Raw genomic sequence first — 21573 nt, forward strand, 5'->3', positions numbered from 1 at the left:
CACATTTAGGGTTGTGAAATGCCAAAAGGAAATGTGTAGTAACAGAGCATTTCTCACTCTGAAAAAAGGAAAACACACTCTTAGAGTAATACAAAGAATGGTTATCTGTGATAGACAGTGAGTAAGAAATATTCTTAGGCTACCATATGTGCATGTGTGCTTGGGACAAGGATAAAAACATGTGGGGCCAGTTAAGAGCAGAAAAAAGACCAGGGGGGAAAAAAAGAAAAAAAAAAAGAAAGGAAAAAAAGAAAAAAAAGAAGAAAAAAAAAAGACTACGAAGGCAGGAGGAGCAAATTTGAGGCAGCAGAACAGAGAACACTGCTGAACACCCACAAAAAATAAGAGAACTAAAATACATACAGGGCCTGGAAGTAGCTTAGCAAGATGGGATATATGAAACTAAGAAGGAATTTGGAAAGTTCTCAGCTGTTCTACTTTTTAGGCATGAAATATTAAGGCAGAAAAGCACTTAAGGAAGCATCAGCATACGCATCAGCACACAAACAGGCACTGAACCACAAGAAATGAAATGTCCATTACTGCGTTGGGGCAGCCATTCCACCTGCTCACAGAAGTGCCAGAGGAATGGTGTGACACACAGATTTGCAAAAAATCCAACCATAATCTGCAGCTACTGGAGCAAAGGCATAGCTGCAGACAGGCTACCAGCCACATTTCTAGGTACATTCATGTGTAAATTACTAGAACAAGCACACAGAAAGCAGGAATTAAAATTTACATGAAATTAATATCCTGAATACATGAAATGAAAGGAACAGGAAGAATGTCAAGGATAAGAGGTGCTTACTGGTAATGTACAAACTCAGCATCTTGAGACAAAAAAACATTTTTTTGCTTCGCTTTTGTAAATTTTGTACAAATTTCAAGTAGGCACATCATGAAAATGCCATCACTTGGTGTCTAATCCTTTGCAGTGCTTCACTAACAACAAACCAAGAGAGCCATGTGCAAGATCTATAACCCATGGTAAGATTAGCTGTCTTCAGAAACAACAGATAGTAAGAATGTCCATGCCCATGTCTGTAACAAGCCCTGCCACTGTGGCTTCAAAACCCAAAGGCACATTACCTCTGGTGGGTTAACCAAGTTGCTTCTCTTTTTCTCTAGCAGTCACCAAAGTGAAGTCCATGAAGTACAACATGATCAGTATGGTGACTTCACTTTTGAAACTCAGGAGACTTGTACCCTCAGTGACTTGGGTGAACTCATAACATGACTAATAAAACCAAAGGCCTGATGCTAAATTTTCTAAGGCATTTGGGAAGATTACTCATGTCAATATAAAGCATTTAGAACTCTTAGGAATGAAATTCCTGGAGGAAAAAAATGGTTAATAAAGTGAAGAATACCCAATAGGTTTTACTCTTCTGGCTTAGCTGCAGCTTTGATGCAGTATCAACAGATTTCTCAAGTTAATCAGCCCTTCAAAAAAGGGGAGATGGTGGAAAAGGTACAAAAAAGAATCTCACACTCTCATTAATTACAATTCAACTTTTTTATTCAATTCTCCAAGTTAGTGGGACAGGGATCATCATGACTGTTAACACCAGATGTGGACATCACTCCATTGCACATCCCTGCTGATCCATCCTTTCTTCCCTTCACTGAGAAGGAGGCATTATCAAAAGGCTAAGTGTCCCCATGAGAGGCAAGAGAAGACCTGCTGCTGCTGTAGAAAAACCTAAAGAAATAAATCATTGAAAAAGTTAGTCTTTGCTCCAAAATATGAACATCAGAAATGCAAGCAGATATCATAAAAAAAAATCTCTGTATCCGGCACCTATCTGGCTTCCCTGATAGCTGGAACACAGACACACCAAGAACTAAGGCATGGGTACCAAACTCCTCTTCTAACCTTGGAAAAGGCCTTTCCAGATCAAGGAGTGAGATGCAGTGTGGACTGTGCTCTGAAGATAAAATCTAGTTCCTGTTACCTTTCCAGTGGGTAGAGTTCAATCTCTGCACCTGGTGATCCAGCATCTTCCACACGCCTTAGATTCCTGTGGAAATATTTCATGTGGAGGAAAAATTGTGTAAAAGTTTAGCTAAATCAAACTGCAGACTTTTCCTGCCTAGTTCTCCCACTGATAAAACTTCAGGACTTGCCATCCAGTAAACAACCATTTCTATTTGGGCATGGACAAGCATTCCTACATCACACTACAACTGCACTACCCCTCCCATACAATGTTGTAAAGGTCGGTGGGCAGGGTAACTGTAACATTTGTGTTGTTTCTGTCACCTTGTGTTGGTTAGATGCATGGGAAAATATATACACAAGCACACTGAGTTTCCTCCTAACACTCACATAATGCAAGTTTCAGGCTTAATGCACAATACCACTGAACAGAAAGAATCCAGAGAATAAAGACTACCAGGCAGTGCTCTGCACAGTAGCAGCCAGGAGGGGAAACTGCACACACCCTCTTGGACAAACCACACTTCTTGTAAATGGAATATTTACAGATGAAATATATATAGCTGCACAGTCAGTGTGACATTCCCATTCCTCATCAAGGTGTAACTGAAGCATTCATCTGGACTCCTGGCCTCCCACTACATTGACATGACAGAACCAAAAGGATAACTGTGCATATAGCTACTGCCTAGGCTTCTTCCTCTGCTTCAGAGCACCTTCCCGTTCAGTACATGTAACACCATGGACAATTTTCACCTCTTCAGTTTCTCTCCCCCCAAAATGTAACTGTTTTACAACACAGATAAACTAAGCATCAAGGAAGCTCAGCAGTGTCACTGTTTCCAGGAAATCTGCATAGAAGAAATGCATGACTGGCCAAAGAGGTAGCAACAACTGAGTTACTGGCTTTTGTAACATGGCTCTTCCCTCCTTCTCCAACAACAAATGATAATTTGTAGAAGAGGGATTGTCCTAATAAATTCTGGAAATTAGCAATTGTGATAAATTAATTAAATTATTATTTAAATTTATATATTACAACAGTGAATAAGGTTCACATTGGGCATGAGGAGGAATCTGTTCACAGAAGGGTTGTCAAGCATTGGAATGGGCTGCCCAGGGAGGTGATGAAGTCACCATCCCTGGAGGTGTTTAAGAAAAGACTAGATGTGGCACTCAGTGCCATGGTCTACCTGACAAGATGGTGTTCGTTCAAAGGCTGGGACTTGATGGTCTCAGAGGTCTGTTCCAACCTAACTAATACTGTGATTCTGTGAAATTAGTTTCTTCCTATTAGAACACTTTATTGAAAAAAATTCCAATAACCTTTTAATGAAACATTTCTTTTTCATTCCTGTATTAAAAAAACCTCAATTATATTGTAATTTGTCTAACACAAAAATGCTTTTTCTTAGCTGTTCTGCTTCCTATAGAAATGGATAACAGAATTATATATTTAACTGTCCAAACACAGTTCCCTCCTTCCAAATAAGCAAAAAATATCTATTACCCTAAGACAGAATACTGTACATAGCTGCATACAGCAACCTGCCTCCAAATAAAAAAGTAGACACAGAAATTCACATAAATCTTTTATAAGCCCTTCATGCGCAGACTTGGCAGAGCTTAATACAGACATATTACTATGCAGACTGTATATTCTAGTAACACTTGTACTGTTTCTAAAGAGAACAAAGGAGGGATGCAGAAATACCTTGAAAATGCCTTGCATGGGTCAATGTGAATTTTAACTTTTTTATCAGCCTAATCCATCACCTACTATTAAGTCAGCACGAGGAACCTATCTATTTCTTCTTTTCACAAATATCACCCCTTGCCTGCCTGTGAAAGTCTATGACAAGAATGGAAAATAATCTGTCTTCTTCAAATCTCTACCACATCAAAGCTGCAGAAAACAGGATGCTTTGGGGAATGTCACATCTAAAAGAAAAAAAAACCAAAACCAGAACTCCTTTGTACTGACAGACACATGGAGAACCGTGGAGGATCTGAAAGTGTTCTAAATGCCTTCCTGTTTATAACAAAAAAATAAATAAATTCTTTCCTGACCAGTGACTAAGTCACCTTGGTCTCTGCTCATCAAAAAAGCTGACGTATCTTTATGTGCCTCTCCTACTAAGCTGAGAAGCAGCAGTTACAGGCCCATGTCCAGGGCCAGAGGAACACCCTTCTTCCCAAATGTTACTGTCATGTAAACTCAGTGCAGTTACACCTTTAATCCCATTACAGTTACACCTTTACACCCATTCAAGTAGGCAGGCGCTACATTTAGTTTGTGCATCAATGGAACTTTCAGCTCTTCTCCCCAAGATCCAGCTCCCAAGGGCCAGTATGCCTAGCATATATTACATATGGCAAGTCTGGTGAGACTCCTCCTTACAGCAACAGCTGGGAATGCTCAATATCAGCAAAATCTATTTTCCTGCCTCATTTCTATCTCTGATGACAGACTGACATGGGCTTCAGATTCCTTTTCCTCTACTATCAGAAATTATTTCTCTTCATCACATCTCCAGCCTGACTGGATTTAAAACCCTTTCTCTATGAGCTTCATCTCATATACAGACTTTGCTCATTATTATGTTTAACAAGATTCCAATCAATTCTCTATCCAAAATATTTTCCATTTTGCACATGCAATCTCACTCTGTAAAAATTCAGTTCTGGGATTTTCAGCCTGTGGTCCACAGAATACCTTCAAAGGCCGTATGATAACTAAGAAGCTAATGAGAAAAGCACACCAGTTGTCCATGGTCCTAAGTGGTACCTGCTGTGCACTGGAGACTATTTAGCTGCCTGGATATCAAAATTCAGATCCAGCTCAGCTCCTGTATATAAGTGTTGTTCCTGATTTTAGTGTGACTACCCCAGGTAACAAGAGAAAACACAATTTGGAATTTATTGACAAATACTTAGCTGTAAATGAAGTAGAAACATATATGAAAATACAAAAGCTACTGCTGTATTCTGCATATTAGTATATATTCTGACATAATTCCTTTTTCCCAATCCACTTGGACATGTTTCTCCATATTATCAGCTGATCCAGATACAAACTTCTCCTATGTCAGGCAGTTCATCAGTGCTTCCTGTGCTGCTCTCTCCTCTTATTTTCTTTTCAGAAGGAGCAGTCATCCTACTAGAGAGTCAGCATTTTAATCTCTAGTAGGAGAATTACTTAGCGTGGAGGTTTTGTAACAGTGGAACATCCTGATGACATCTGCAAAGGTAAGTATTTATGGTGTCTACATCAGAGGTCTCCAAAGAGGAGCCCACACTCCCCAGGAAGCTTTGCAAGAACATCTGTAAGGCTGCAGGGTGAAAATGTTTTTTTCACCATTAATGAATACAGTTAGGAAATGTTTCAAAAATAGTCTTCATTTAATCTTTACCTCATCCTTTTTAACTTCTTGGGTTTACGGAAGTTTTACAACGTATGTGGTAATACATATATGTACCTTGGGAAAATATCTGATTGGGGCACATGCTCAAAATGTTTTTCCTGATAGGAATGTGCAATCAAAGAAGTTTCAGAGCCATTTAGAACTGAAGAGATGGCTGAAACTACCAACTCTTAACCACAAACTCGGAAACATTATATAATTTGCATTTCCCACTTCCAAAAAGAATGTTAACTGTCAGTGATTTGAACTTTTTTTCGCTACCTTGAGATTTAGGAAATCTCCAAAAATAACATTGTTCTTTATTATCATGGCATTTCTAAGGCATACATATATCTTAAGTAGTGAAAAAAAGCAGCTGGACTCTCAGCCTATGAGGCTGATAATTGGCTGATGGTAAGGATGTTTTTTACCTTCATAAAATAAAATTCCATATTTTGCAGAATCTTCCTCATTTATTCCTTGGTTTTTAAACTAGGTTACAATGAACATTTCACCAATGGCACAAATATGAACAGTCTTCTGTGGAGCAGAGAATGACTGGGCTAGATGCATTCTTTTCAGCCTTATTTTCCAGTACTCTATATATGTGGTGATTTTGGTGAAATTTAATTTTTAAGACAAGTACTATGCCTTATAAAGGCAGAGGGGAAACTGGAATGTTCAATCAAAGAAGAGAATTAGGGCATCAGGTAAGCAAACACCAACTGAGATAGATCAATGTGCCTCTTGTATTACAAGCAGTCTTTTGATGGTCAGAATTCTGTAAATCAGACTCACCATTCAAAGGGACAGTTCAGGGACTCTGCCTCTCTTCTCCATTCCCCTTACTCCAGTTAGTACTTTGCAATCCATTTCTCCCAGTACTGGAGGTTTCTCAGGTCACAGTCATGAGTGTCTTCTGCTGCTGCTGCCACCTACCAGTTTTATTATTCTGTTGCAGCAGAAGGGCATATAGAAGAAGTTCTGGTTCAGCATGCAGATAATCATCATCCCTTGTCTAAAAGTCATGGCCTATTCAAGTTCTACATTTCCCCATACACTAGGCAAAGCACTGGGCACAACCAAGATCAACACAAGGCTTTGAAAGCCATTCCATAAAGAGGAAGGAGCATGATCTGTAAAACCACCTTTCAAACAACATTAAATATTAAAACTTGAAATATTAGAGAATGCAGTAATATTTGGTAAACTCTCCCCACCAAAGATGAATTGCAGACTCTGCAAAGAACTAGTACTGTATTTCTTTCAAGACAATCTTCACATAATATGTATCTAAAATCAGGTTAGAGATGCAGAACTGTGATCCAACATGAATTAATGAATAAATCTGAGGGGAAAAAAAATTTTTATTTTTTGACATTATTACAAACCCCAAAAAGACACCCAACCACATGCCTGAAAGTGTTACACCCGTGTCCTATAGCAGCTGATGCACAAAAATATACACAAATAAAGGAATAGGCCTGCCCAATGCTGAGACGCAAGAAGTGGGTATGTCTGAAAGGAAAAAGCATTGGAAACATAAGTATAACAGGTTTGTAAAATTACCTTGCAAGTAACATTAAAAGACACAAATTATACACTCAATTATACCAGTGAAATCGGATATCACTCCACTGACTTTCACAGAGTGATTCCAGGTTTATCTCAGTGTAATTGAGAGCAAAATTTGGCTCTAAAATTATTCCCTCCCACCTTAACTTGAAGCTACAATTTATTATATTGCTGGTAAGTTTGCTTTCTTTCAGGAAAATACAAACTGAGACTATGAAAAATTGACTGGTTTATGATGGTATAGAGGAGTAATTAATGTACACAGAAAAATAATCTGAAACAAGTGCTAATTCTTTACAGATGTCCTGGGAAATATAATACTGCATCAGGAAACTTGGAAGCCTGTTTGTAGGGAAATATTCTTCAATTTGGAAGGGTACTCCAATTGTCTGATATTTTACCTCTGAGTAAAATACAACATTCTCCCCCTTAAATTGAGTAAAAAAATATTAAGTACCCAGTACTTTTACATTGTTTGAGATTAGGGGAGAGAGTTACCAGAGAAGGATAAAATGTACAAGTGCTTTGATACAGCAGTAAGGGCAAGATAAAATGTGTCACCCCATCCGCCACAAACAGAAATCAGCTCAACAGTCTTTCTCTGCAGCACACATATTCGTCCATCTGTCCTCTTTACAGGATCCTGTCTATTGAATTTTAATAGAATTAACATTCTTAGTACTAGTTCATTCATTCCTATCAACTACTTACTTCTGCAGTTATATTTTATGTTCACTTAGCAAATGGAAAGCAACATATCTTTCAAAAATCTAAGCTAAAACAGTACACTTGAAGACAATCTAAAACTGATAAAGAGGAAGGGGAATTAATGTATTACAAAACTATTCCTCATACAGTTGCATGGGGGACTCACTTTTGTCTCACCTCAGTAAAGCACAATGATAGTTTTCTTACAAGTCAACAAGTATAAGGAGGGGAAATAAGGAAGTAAAGCAGTGTTTTCTCTAAATCCGGTTAAAGAAATCATTCAACAAGTATCACCAAAATGAACTGATGGGAAGAAAGGAAGGCAGACAAGTTAGCAAACTTATCAAGGTTAGAGTAAGAGCAGAAAAGTGTCAATTTACCTGACAACAGGTCGGTTTTGGATGTCACCAAACTGCTGCATTTACCATTTTACCCGCTTGCATTACTGGGGGGAAAAGTTTAGGAAGGAACATTCGCAAGGATTTTTCATAAGTTCTCACTCTTGCCATCGGAAAGGGGAGAAGGGGTTTTCTCTGGATTGTTTGACTTTTTTGGCTCCTGAAAAGTTTTGCAAAGAACAGTAACAAAGTGTGAACTGTTAGAACACATTTCTGTAAAAAAAGGGAGAATAAGTCACCCAAAATAGCACAACAGCAAATCCCACCCGAAATCCACACAGTTAATTTGTGTCATTGTTTTAAACAAATTAAAAAAAACAAAAGCTTTCCAACTCAAATTAGAAACATGGGAGGCTTGGAGACTTCCAACAGCAGATCCACCATCAGAATGCTCCAAAAGTCACCCTCAAAGGTTAAGAAAGATTTAAAGAAATAAAACAAAGGAAAAGGCAGCAAACACCTGGTTATAAATACTGCAGTGTTCAGTTTAAAACAATTCCTAAAACAGTGAAAAAATTAAAAATTAAAAAAGACAGTAGCAACAGAAGTTACCTGTCCGAGCACCTACTATTCCATAGAGAGAACAGGAGTGGGTCGTGTGTCTCACACCAGCCATAAAGCCCATAAACCTTCTCAAAAAGAGTGAGCCATGAGAAAGATACTGTACAATCTGTTTTCAAAGTCTCTCTAAGCCCTTATGGTCCCTTATGTATTTAACTGACAGATTTTTGCAATGAGGGAATTTAGCCAGCGTCACTGGTTTCATTTGTTGGATTTTGTAGTCCAGTATAACATCTGAAGAAGTATCTCCTTTGTGTCTGACATACCCAGATGTTCCAGAGGTTATTTCCCGAGTAAATATCTCACAGCAAAGATAGCACACGAAGTGGGAGAAAAGGCTTCAAGACTGACCGTCAGCTCAGAACAAAAAATGTAACAGTCAATGTAAACATCAAGCATTGACACTGTTTTACAGATAAGGTGTTGTAACATTACAAGAAAAGATTTTATAAAACACATTAAAGCATTAAATACAAGGATTAGGATACAATCCATACATTGACAGCAAGACATCAATTACAAACACAGTAAGCTGAACAGAATAAAATCTCCAGTGTTACAGAGAACAAAATTTCATCAGATGTAGTTTAAGAAACTTTTTCCTGCAAACAAACTTCTAACTGGCTCTTTCAAACATTAAAATATACAAAAATAGTTGTATCACCATCAGCTGTATTGGCACCACTGTAATCCACCACTATGTTGACCATTTTTTCAGCACATGCTTCCAAACCCACATATGGAGGTAGTGTTAGTGCAACTGTGTGAAGTTTAGCATGTGATTTTCAGCACACAGAATTGAAGAAAATAAAGTGTATAAAGCTGATATCTGTGGAGTTCACCTTCAATGGGAAACACTGCCTGGTTACCATGGACTAGTTTTGTTGGTGTTTTTCCCCTTGAGTAAAAACAAGACACCCCCCCTTGCACCCCCAAGCCATTGTTTGCATTTCACTGTTTCAGGAGCAATGGGTTAAGCAGGGAGTAATACGTGAGACCAGTGTGCCCATTTGTACAAATGAACCCTCAAGCAAGGTTTTCACTCAGCATCAATACCAGATATATAAACACATGCACAGGATGTTTCAAATCCTGTCTCCCTCTGTGACCACTATGCATAGACTTATCTCCAAACTAGTCATGGAAGCACCAACAGAGGAGCAACTTATCAGAAGGGAGTCAAACTGCAAATCTCTCAACCCACTTGGTCTTTTTTTAAAAAATCTTATATTTACTTCACGAATTTTCTAACTGTGAGGTGTAACCCAGACATTCTGAAAGGGTGCTAGAAATGTAAGGTTCCTGTGAGCTACAAGATACTATGGGTACTCAAAAAAACAATCCAGAATATTCAGTTAACTTTCATCTAAAAGATGTTTCCTGTGATAGAAAAGGCCTTTGTATACCAACTAGCACCTGTTTACTCCCTGCTGTTATTCCACATGTGCTCAATGTATGTCACAGCTAGAAAGGGAAGGATTGATCCTATCAGCCTGTCAAGGAATGCAGGCACCTACCAGTAAAAAGGAAGAGACAAAACAAGAAAAAATAACAACAAAAAAAGAGCCACCCTCCACCCCAAATTCCCCTTGGATAAACAAGCAAGGGAAGTAGAGCTCATGGAAGAGACAGTTCACTGCTCAGTGACTAGAGAATTAGGTTACTTTCATGTTCTGTCATTCTGTAACTCTTCACAGAAGCTGAAGACCTTTATATTCTTCAGGTATAACCTGTGCACTTGAAGGCTCAGTAAGGACTTGAAAATACCTTTACTGCTGAAGATCTTTTTTTTGCTGGACCACCTGGTCCACCCTCCTGCTTAACACCAACAGTCAACCTTTCACTTGATTTTAATAATAATATTTAATTCTACAAAAAAAAAAAAAAGCCATTTTATTACATTCCTTTTAAAATAAGAAACCAAACTGTACAAAGAAGCATGATCAAACCTCCATAAAGTAGGTTAATACTGTTCTGTTTATTGCCTCTTGAAGACTCTCTGCATAGTGTCCGTGAGTTGTGTTTAAGGTCCAAGTGAAGGTAAAACAGCAGAGCAGCAGAGAGGTGAGGAAGGGCCACAGAGGTGGGCAGTGCAGAACCTCAGAGGGTACATGGGACATGCTCCATTAAAGTATCCAGAAAACAGCAGCATTGCACACACACAACCCCCCTCCAAACAAACCTATTTTCACAAGATGATTTTTCAATTGTAAACGTTTTACTTTTTGTTTTTAAAAAAGAGGCTTATCTTTATATATATATTTATATATATATATAGTTCCAGGGCTTTATGAACCCCGAGAATAAGAGGGGAATGAAAAGGGAGAAGGAGGAGGAAAAGGAGGAGGAAGACAGGGACTGAAAAATGGACTCAGTATCTGTTTTGGTTATCTGTTTTCCAAACCAGCTCAAGGCTAATGACAAAATGCACAGCCAGAAGGATTAAGGAAAATCAGGAAGTCTGGAAAAAAATTAGGAGCTAAACAGCCAACACCCTCAAAAAAATAAAGCAAAACAATTGTGCACACACAAACACACACGAGTGTGTGCACTCACACCACACACACGTAAGGGTCTAGGATCAATCCCTTAATTGTTTGTGGACCTAGGTTTTTTTGTTTTTTGTTTTAAACTCTGGCTGAGCTCTCTTTTTTTTTTCTTTTTCCTTCTTTTTTTTTTTTTTTTTGCCTTTTTCAAATCTGCCACGTTTTCCAAAGCTAAGAACTGAATATTTCTCCCCAGTTATACTCTTTGGATTTATGCCAACATCAAGTTTTTATGCTCAGTGGGGAAAAAGTAAGCCTGGTAAGTATTGTATGAACTGCAGCTTTATTCTAAAGTTCCTGTGGATGACTAATCACTTTTAACCAGCTCTTCCCTCCTCCACACCTTACCACATTCCTCCCTCCAAAAAAAAACAAACAAAAACAAACAAACAACCCCCCACCAATGTACAGGCTATAACTCAGTGTTTTCTTAACAAACAGTCTGCGGTGTTTTCACTTTGGCCACTGTTAAAGATGCAGGCATAGAGAAGGGAGTGTTGGACTAGCATGTATTAAAGAAAAAGGAACATTAACATAGCAGATCTCTCTCAGAAAGACTAAAACACTAACAAATACAAGTCGATGCACGTTTGCTTTAAACTAGTGTAATTCTTTTTCACATTTTTAGATTAAACATCATTTTGTATACCAAACATTACAGTGCTGTTTATCTCCTCCAACCATGCAAAAAATAGTTAAAAACGTGCCACTTCTGCCCACAAATAGAATATGACCAATTCCCCTATATACCTTCCAAAATCAGGATTTGAAATGAGAAAAACAGAAGTATCCTCCTTTAAAAGCTTTATAAAGGAATTTAGACACAAAGCTGCCACTTAATACCAAGATGGCCAATTTACAGATTTTTACAGAAAGTTCACATTAAGTCAACTGACACTTCTCTCAGCCTCATCATTTGAAAGGCCATATCCTGCAAGGTCAGAAAGTGATGACTTTAAAAGGATCCTGAACTTACAGCTCCCATCTGCAAGAGTAGGAACAGTAGGTGTCAAGGAATTTTGAAATACTTGGTATTTAACACCTTCAACTCACATAAAGAATTTGAGGCACTAAACAATTTACAGGATCAAGCCTTACAGAGGTAGAAGAGACTTAACTGGTGCAGCAATTCACAGAAGTTTCTAGAGAGCTGCCAGACAACTTTCTGAAAATCTTCAAGTGTGAATCACGCTTCAATGCTTTCCTGTGAAGACACATGAACTGCAATATATCTGGGGACCAAAGCAGCATCCAAATAAAATTGCTGCTTGGTTACGAACTGAGCATCTCCACCGTAAAACTGACTAAGAAGGAAGACAATTTAATGTACTGCAAATGAGTAGGGACAGCAATCACAGCACGTGTGCCTTTTACTTTTGCTCTCTCAACTGACACACCCACCCCCCTCTCCTCATTGCTCTGAGCGTCTCTGATAAACAGCATTGCAAGTTGGTTTAAAAAAAAAATTTACAAGAGAGAGTTCTGTTGGTCACCTATTTACACGTGGCATCACTCCACAAGGAGCTTGATCTCATTGGCTAGTAGCTGGTTCATGTTGAAGAGAGCCCCCGGGAGCTTGGTGAGCAACTCTCTCTCCGTGGTCTCAGGGTCGCTGTCGACAGAGCTGGAGCTAGCACTCATGTTGTCGACAGCGGCCCCAGCTGGAGGGCCCAGCTCTGGCTCGCTAGTCTCGCTGGCCGTGGACACCACGGAGAGCAAGGACATGCGCCGCGTCAAGCGGCCGGGGGCCAGCAGGGAAGCGGCATAGTCCGCTATGATACCAGCTACGTCTAAATTACAAGCCTTGTCAAAGGCAATGAAACCTACATTTGCATTGGCCTCGCAGACGTAGAATGAGCCGTCGTCCTTCATCAGCAGGTCAATGCCGCACACATCCATCCCCAGGATGTTTGACACTTGGACTGCCAACTGCTTGCCTTGTTCGCTCAGCGAGCACATCATTCCTACACCACCTGGAAAAAGGGAAAAGAACTTGCTGTCTGCACTCAGGTCACAAGGGACTGACATCCTTCTCAACCAGGCCGTGATTTTTGATTGGGAAGCTTCAAAGTCAGCCTGCAAGCACACTGCTGATGACTCAGAAAGTGACCTCCTTTCCACAGTGACTACTAATGAACTTGATGCCACACCAGGATTTCAAAAGATTCTGACCTGCCTTTGGCAGGTCAAGATTATGACTTGTTTAAAAACAGTTAAGTGATGACTTTTTAGTCAAGAAAAAATACACATTTTTATGAGCCCAGGATATTAAAAAAATGACCTAACAAACCGCCCTTGTTCCTTCTAAGGTAGAGGCTTTCCTTACATGTTTGTACATGATCAGAAGAAATATTTCAGGAAAATTAAACCTAGAGCTCTTGGTAAGACTACAACTGTAACTGCAGATATAATGGAGAGGAATGGGGATTAAGACATCATCATCTGCTCACATACCTCTCTACTTGCTATCACAGGTTACTGTCTCTAAAGCAAGAACTAGGGAACATTTATGTCTGAACCTCAGCTGTCAGGTTCACAGTCCATCACCCAAGTATTATCTGGCTCAAGCTTCATATATCACAATAGTTAAATTGAAAAATAACCCAAATAATAAGAAACAAACAAACAAAAAAAAATTAGCAGAAAAATATTTCAGGCTGTATTTCCTCTGCATGAAGTAGTAACTAAAATCTTGTAGGCGTTTTGACTAACCAAAACTGCACTATATATGAATACATTTTATCCCATCCCTTCTCAGGTTCGGTACAGTTTCAGCCAGGCACCCTCAAGCGTCCTTCCTCCTTTTACCCTCAGAAACTCTCAAGTCCAACACCCAAACCTATGCAGAATCTCAGTTCTGAACATGCTACAATCAATGCAGTAACCTCCTCCTTCTCCCAGATATGGTCTTTGTGGGAAGAGGTAGCAGGTAGAAACCTGATAGACTTAAGGCAGCATAGAAAATGAATCCAGTGCAATCCAGTTGCTTATTGCCTTGAACAGCTTCCTCACTTAACTCATTTTCTTCTACTCTCTTGCCAAATGACTGACTCCTCCACCTCCCTTAAGTGTTGCTTTCTGTCTTCCTTCATATTCTGTTCCTCTCAACAAGATGAAACAAATGATAACATAGCATTAGCAAACTGCCATTACCACATCAGTTGCTCCATTTGTGTTCTAGAACTTTCCCCTACTTGTCATCACCATCTATCAAACACTTTGAGCAAAGATCATCTCTCCTTCTCTGTTTGCTCAACATGCTTCTTACTTAATCCTTACTCTCATGTTTCCTCTTTAAACCCCCAGCAGCAAGCACAATTAACACAAAATAACACCTGCAGCTTACTTCAGTCAGCTTTGTGATTTTTCAACTGGGTTGAAATATTCTGATCAAAACTATGAGCAATGCTTTTCCTACCAAGTGAGCAGTTACTCTGCATCCTCCCATCTGTCGAGCAGCGGAGCATGGTGCCCACCACACGGCCTCCCACTACGATGACGCGCACATCCTTGCCATGGGACTCCTTAACGTATTTTTGAAACAAGTACGGGGCATCGTGACGGATCAAATGGCTTAGGTCTGCCAAATGGTGCTTGTCTCGTGCCAGGAACACAGCTTTACCTGTATGGAGGAAAGAACATCGGGGTGTTGAAAGCAGCTGCCCATCTGAGCTGCATCAATGATTCAGCACGTGAAAGTAAAACCTCTGACCGGCACACTGCCCATTCTCAGAGGCCCCATCTGTAGCTTATATCCATTTACAAACTCCTCCATGGACAACAGTGTTCCACTGATTCAGTGCTTTTAAGTGTTCAAGTACTGACAGCTGAGGAGACATGAGTTCAAAAAAAATAGAGAAAGAAAGAAGCAAGGAAAAAGAAAAAAGCTTTAGATAAAGGAGATGGTCTTGCAGTTTCAACTTCTTTTGGTACAAGTCCTTAGTGAGAGGAAATAAAAGGAAGAAATACTTTAAGAGCAGCCAACATGTAATTAATAACAATTTTGTTCATCCAAAAGGACAGGACCCACAGCCTACAGCTTTGACACACAAGAACCAACAACATGAAAATGTTGAACACTGAGCATCTAAGAACTCTGAAGTCTCTAGTGTGCCACTGCAGAACCACCCACTTCTCTGTTAGGAAGTTCCTGAGAGCTGCTCTTCCCAACTCCAACCTCACAACTTCCAACCTCACAACTCCAGAATGAGGTCTGCAGTGGAACAACTACATTCAGAGGAAAACGTTCCACTCCACAGTATCCAAGATAATTTAGCAGAAGATTCCACAAGACATAAAATGAATGGATTATCCTACAACTGAAAAAAACCCTCTTGACAAATCATTAGGTTTTCTGCCAGCAAACATCTCTAGGACTTGGATTTTTTAGCCTAAAATAAGTAATTTCATTCCCTTTTATTTTTAGACTACACCAAAGACTTCTTTGTTCTTCTCCAGTTGTATTCATCCTGGTTAAAGTCATCCCTGAACTACTTCTTATGCAGTTTCCGGTCGTACAAGACTGCATACCTTTCCATCTTTACCTACATTTCCCAACTTCTTTTCCCCATTCTTAAAGGTCCTATGTCAAATTAGATTCATGTTTTGCAATAAGGTGCCCACTTTACCTTGAAGCAGAACTGTCATTCAATTCTGTTATGGTGCTAACAGAGTACAAACATAAATTGATAAACTGCCCTCCTTAAGTAAGAGAACAGAAATGCAGCAGTAGCAGAAGTAGGATAAATAATGTGTAAAGAATTCCACCAAGTGTTCCTATGCCCTACTACAGCAGCCTCTGTTTAGATAGGATTTAAGGTCTCCACAACACAGAAGACTGCTTGAGGAACATGGAATTTCTCACTACAGAGACATGAGAATGTAAGCTTAAAATTCACAAAAAAGTAAAAACCCCCATGTCCCTTCTCCCACTCCAAACTTTAACTCTTCTACAGGCAATTAATAATCCTACTGTACTCCTGAAATGGAAAAGGAAGAATGATGCCTTGGAGAGGAACCACTTAGTTCTTGCAAATCATCCACCATCATGACATCTTGGTAAAACCAGGATTGGCCCATCTGCTGCAGCAGCAAGCTGCACAAAAAATTGGCCTAGAAGAGTGTGACTTTTATTCATCAACCAGTACCTACCGTTTGCCTATTTATTTTACATATAATTTGCAAATGGCTGCTCTTCAATTAATTTGAAAAAGTTTCCCCAGCTCTCTTAATGTGAAAAGATATGTACTTTCCATAAATTTGCATTAAAATGCCTGGAATTTAAAGTGCTCTAAAGCAAAACTTGTAAACAGATTTACAAGAATCCTGGCTAAAAAAGGGAGAAGAAAATCAATAGCTGAAACTCTAAAATTATTTAGTAGATCTTTACTAAAGCTAGTATTAAGTCAAATCCACTGTCTTAGATATTCCACAGCTGTCAAAATCACCTTGCTGCAACATCAAACGTTCCACCTTGGCTTTGGAGCTCCACCCACACTTTAAAACCACACTAACAGGTATTGCTGCTATCAGCAGCAGGTCTGATCTTCCTCAGCCCCCAGCGTTTTGCTCTCTTCTATTACGTCAACACGACCATTTGTGCAAGTAAGTGCTAAGTCATGTAAAAAACTAATTGGAGTAAAAATAACCGATCCAGATCCAGATCCAGTAAAAATAACCGATCCAGATTTGACATCAGTTCCTAAATCTATTTACTACATGGCTACAGAAGCACTCATGACAGTAGAAGAGGAGCAGCAGAGAGTGAGAGCAAACTGATGGACAGAAAGAAAGAAGTGGTGTCCTCTAGTTATGATTTTGTTTAAAGTAACTCCTGGTTTTGTGCCTTAACTTCATTTTTAGTCTCTTTATAGATCTGATATTTATTACATTTGTTTTAAAATATATTAAAAACAGAGCAACTTCCTGTGCAAATAACCTCTGAAATTTATTTAAACATGGTTTCCCTTTAGTAACCACTATTTAACACTAAATTAAGTTGATGTTTGTTTTATATTCAACACTTAAAACAAAATACTAAAAACAGTGCAATTTAATCCGAACCTGCAGTAATACCACTGACACTGTCAGAAGTATTTTTCTGAAAAACAGAGATTCAGTTTTACAAACAATACATAAGATTTTAATTAAATCGGAATCCTAAATATAGATGAAGTTGAGTAGGAAAGAAGTGACTGAATGAACTGAGATTTCATTTTTTAGGCCTATTTAAAAACATCCCTAAAATCCATGTAGGCTTCTTTCAACTTCACAAACTCCAGACATCCCATTATTCCAGTTCAAAGCTTTCCCCATAGAAGTCACCAATGCACCATAATTTTGAACGCTTTGCCCCCTGGCTTTCCAAGACTGGGTTCTACTAAAACTGTTTCCCAGTGCTGCAGCCTATTCAATATTCAGCATTCATGGGTGGTAGAATTTAGATGTATTGGAAAGAAGTCCAACACCTAACAGATCTTCTGAACTGTCTTTCTTTGATGAGACAAAATCTTGGAGTGCTGCTCAGAATAGTCCTTGCCCTTACCCCTGACCTCACACCCACCTCGATGACCCCGCGTGTTCTTCACCACCATAGGGAACTCCAGCACTTCCGCCTCATCAATCATTTTGGAAAAATTCTCATGACCACCTGGCAAAAAGAAAACCAACAACATTATGTGCCACCAGTCTGCTGTGGCCAAATTTGGGATGTAATTGCCATACATTCCTCCCACCCTTACAGCTTATATAATGCAGAGAAATCATCAGTTAGGAGGACCTTGGTCATGGAACACAATCAGACTTTGAAGGTGTTTGTGTCGTGTGGGATATTAAGACCTAATTCCTTTTGAACTGAAGACACAAATTGACAAAGGCTTCTTGATCACAATCCCAAAAGCTCAATCTAATCTTCCAAATCCAAATGCCCCAATTCAACCATCTTGTTCCATTTTATCCCTTTTACTTTATCAGCTTCCATCTTTTCAAATGTCTAACAGGAAAGCAGCAGACACATAACACTAGTAACAGTTCCATCCAAACTACTAACCAGGAAAGCAATACAGAACGTGATGACAAGGCATAATCCACAGAGCAGCAACAACCCAGACCTGGTCAGTTCACTTCCCCCCTTCTGAAGGCTTAAGTCTCCTGTATCTCATTCTCTCTATATCCTGAAGTAGTACTTCAACTTTTAATCTCATTGCATCTCTAAGGACCTTAGAGTGTAGCTTTTAATGGCCATTCGCACAATTATGGTTGATACTTCAAGGTTACTTGAGTTCAATTCAAAGAAGGCTGACCATAGCACAAGAAATACAGAAGAGAACAGTCAGCAGACAAAGGGATGAGCCCCCTCTAACACATAATGCAGTAAAGTGCAGAAGTCAAGTCAAGACACCAAGTCACAAAGCCAGCAGCAGCCATCACAACCCTGCCACGGAGTTTAATGCATGTCATGGAGTAACATGGCATCCAGCACACCCTGCTTTACTTGGCCAAGTCAGCTCTCACTGATAACTTGATACTTGTGGTTTAAAAAAAACAAAAACTAAAAGAAAGTCATGCTTCTGTCAAATGCCAGAGGCAGACACCAACAGAAGTGGAAGGGAGTTATGATCAAACTGGCATGTTCTACAATTATTAAGCATTATTCATGGTCTCCCCTTCCCCAAAAAAATTAAGAACTCATTCCTTTCTCAACAAGTTAGAGCAGCCACATGTATAAAGAAAGGGTATGTTTCTTCTCAAATTGTTTTCATGGTGATTGATGGAAATAGTAATTCATAGTAATTGACAGAAAGCCATGGTTTTGTCAATCTTTTTTCTCATTTTGTCACATTCCCATTATAAAAACTTATTGATGCAATCACACAAACGGGAGGAAAGCACTGGTATTCCCAGAAGGAACAGAAGGTTGAGAGGTATCTACAGTTCTTTAACAGACTGTAATTAAAAGCAGAAATAGCATCAAGGTAGCTCAGACAAATGGTTCCTCTAATCTAGCATTCTGTCAGGAACCAGAGATACCAGAGATTCCAGAGGCAGTCACAATAAACTATAATTAACTGTTTTGGTGGGAAACAAAGCCTAAACTATTGTTAAAAGTGAACACAAGGGCTCCTACTCCTTCCTACTCTTGTCCTTTCCCAAAAACTAATGTATTTGCAGACTCTTTCATTCATATAGGAGTTTAATCTACTTTCAGGTTCTAAGTCTAGTTTTCTGTAGTACTTATGGCATTAGTACCCCAAGCTCTTGTCTGCTGTTTTAGGCAATTGGAAAAGAACAGAAAGTATTATAGCACTAACAGCCAAAGTCAGTTACTTGGAAGGCTGAGGTACAGTTCAAGTGCTCTTTTCAAAGCATCAAAAGCTAATCAACAAAGACAAAACCAGAATCTGGGTGTCACGACTTTAACTTCCTTTTTGGTTACTCAACATTTAGCTGTGGAATTGGCCTTATGGCTAAATTTCTATGGATTTGCAAAACTTACATCTTTTGCACTGCAAAAGCACAAGTTGTCTAGGCAACTATGCTACCTCTTTGATCCAACAGCCTTACCATATGAAAAAGTGTCTGGAAGAGGCACACCATGGCCAGCAAGTTCTTGAAACGTCCAGAACTTGTTGACACAGTTGAGGATGGCTTGAGGACGATTCATCAATCGACAGCCCATCTTCTCTAGGTGGCGAAGGACTGTGATGTCGCTGTCACTCTGGACCCAAGGTGTGGGAACACGCACAACCACCACTTGTGGGTAAGCAGTAATGAGCTCCCCTTTCACCCGGAGACCTAAAGAAGGAAGAGAAAAAACATCCCAGTCTTAAGTCATAAGGTCTCCAGGAGAAGGCAAACAGGCACAGATACTGCACTATCTGTGATCAGAGATACCAGACTTCAACAGTAAGTGTTAAAACAGCACAACTCTCCCTAGCACGCATCTTGTCAGCTGTGCTGTTTCACTCATGTCACTCTTAACTCACTTAAAACTAGGACCAAGCAAAAACCAGACTTAATTAGGGCACACAGTCTTGGGCTCCTTCCCAGGGTGATGGACATTTGTTTACAGGTTGACACTCCACCCTTTCTATGGGTGTAAGCTGCACACTACTGTATCAACAGCTCAGGAGGTTCCTGCCTCCCGCCGCTGGTTCTTGCCTGCAGGATGCAGTTCATACCTTTCCCAGTCCCAGCTGTATTGATCCCTCTGTTTGTGGCACCACGTTACACAACATATTGCCAAAGTAACAGAGACTAGATACGATCCTTAAAAAAACACAAAAAACCAGCAGTATTTTTAACAGGTCATTTCAACAATCTGAATAATATTAAATTAAGTAGTCAGAAATAATTTTATCAGCTAACAGGGAAGAACCCTGTGACAAAGGCAGGAACTAGAAGGAAAGCCAGCTTTGCCACCAAGATCAATATATTACTTAATCATGACCTATAGTTTTACAGGTTAATTCTCTGAAAAAGAAACACTGAAAGACGAGCTGCAGAAATAGGCATACAACAGGATTGGACAGGAAGGCATCAAGCTCAATGGAGACAATCTGGCATCTGAGGACAGGAAAAGACAAACAAGGTTTGATATTTACTTTATTTGCCTTATGTTCAAAGCAAAAATTTATGACTTCAGCAAAAAAACTCAGCTCACACTGCTATCAGCACCTTAAGGGTTAAAAAAAACCAAAAAAAGTGAGCTGAGAAATCACAGTGCATCTGCATCTTGTGCCTACCAAAGGCCACCTGTAACTTGTGAGATCTAACCAAATTTTATTACCTGATTACTGTATTCCAAAGATGCTACATTACAAATACAGACTTGTATCTACTCTGCATGAAGGCACTGATTGCCAAGTGATATATTTCATTTCAAGGTGCATTAGAATTAATTGGGGTAGAACTGGGGGGGGAGGGGGGAGAGAAGAAGGGGGGGTTTCCCCCCTCTGTACTTCCCTTTTTTCTTTTCTTCTCCCAACCAGGATGTATTTTAGACCTTGCATTAAACATAATGAAGCAACCACCTAACTCCCAAAATGGAAGTTGAAATGTGCTGCCCAGTCCTCAGGAGAACACAGAACCACACTCTGGAAAGGCCAAAACAGAGCCACATCCAATACAAATCCCTTTTTCCAAACCCCACAGCCATAATTGCACAGAGATGAGCAAACATAAGCAGACGGGTGCTCTGGCTGCTCACCTCATTAGCACCAAGCACTGCCGCATTGCAGCTGACATGACTCGCGTGTTTAAGCAAGCAGGCTCCAGACACACACACACACCCCATTTTAGAGAGCATCTCAAGCAAGATTAAAAACAAGACACTGCTACAAACCTAAGCAGACTGTGAACAGCACAAAATGGACTACCATCTCCTTTAGCCAGAAAAGGAGTACAGATTCAGCAAGCAGAGGATTTTTTTACTTATTAGT

General features: G+C 39.5%; 1 protein-coding gene across 7 annotated transcripts in view; it reads right to left on the reverse strand.

The window, feature by feature from the left end:
- Positions 1 to 1500: 1500 nt before the first annotated feature.
- Positions 1501 to 21573, reverse strand: part of RIMKLB (ribosomal modification protein rimK like family member B) — a 50628-nt gene continuing 30555 nt past the window's right edge. For 5 of the 7 annotated variants that reach the window (XM_071432998.1, XM_071432993.1, XM_071432996.1 and 2 more), the window contains 6 exons: positions 19697 to 19927; positions 17697 to 17783; positions 14553 to 14756; positions 6145 to 13107; positions 1959 to 2024; positions 1501 to 1705 (listed from right to left, as the gene is read on the reverse strand). In XM_071432998.1, coding sequence (XP_071289099.1) covers positions 12644 to 13107; positions 14553 to 14756; positions 17697 to 17783; positions 19697 to 19927 — 986 coding nt within the window. In that variant the 3' untranslated portion in view covers positions 1501 to 1705; positions 1959 to 2024; positions 6145 to 12643. Of the gene's footprint in view, positions 1706 to 1879; positions 2025 to 6144; positions 13108 to 14552; positions 14757 to 17696; positions 17784 to 19696; positions 19928 to 21573 lie in introns of all 7 variants that reach the window. The other 2 variants (XM_071432994.1, XM_071432995.1) reach the window with 2 other exon arrangements.

This window comes from Agelaius tricolor, unplaced genomic scaffold (assembly GCF_023055355.1).
Source record: "Agelaius tricolor isolate 1412-34295 unplaced genomic scaffold, bAgeTri1.0.p SCAF_9, whole genome shotgun sequence".
In the NCBI taxonomy this organism is placed as follows: Eukaryota; Metazoa; Chordata; class Aves; order Passeriformes; family Icteridae; genus Agelaius; species Agelaius tricolor.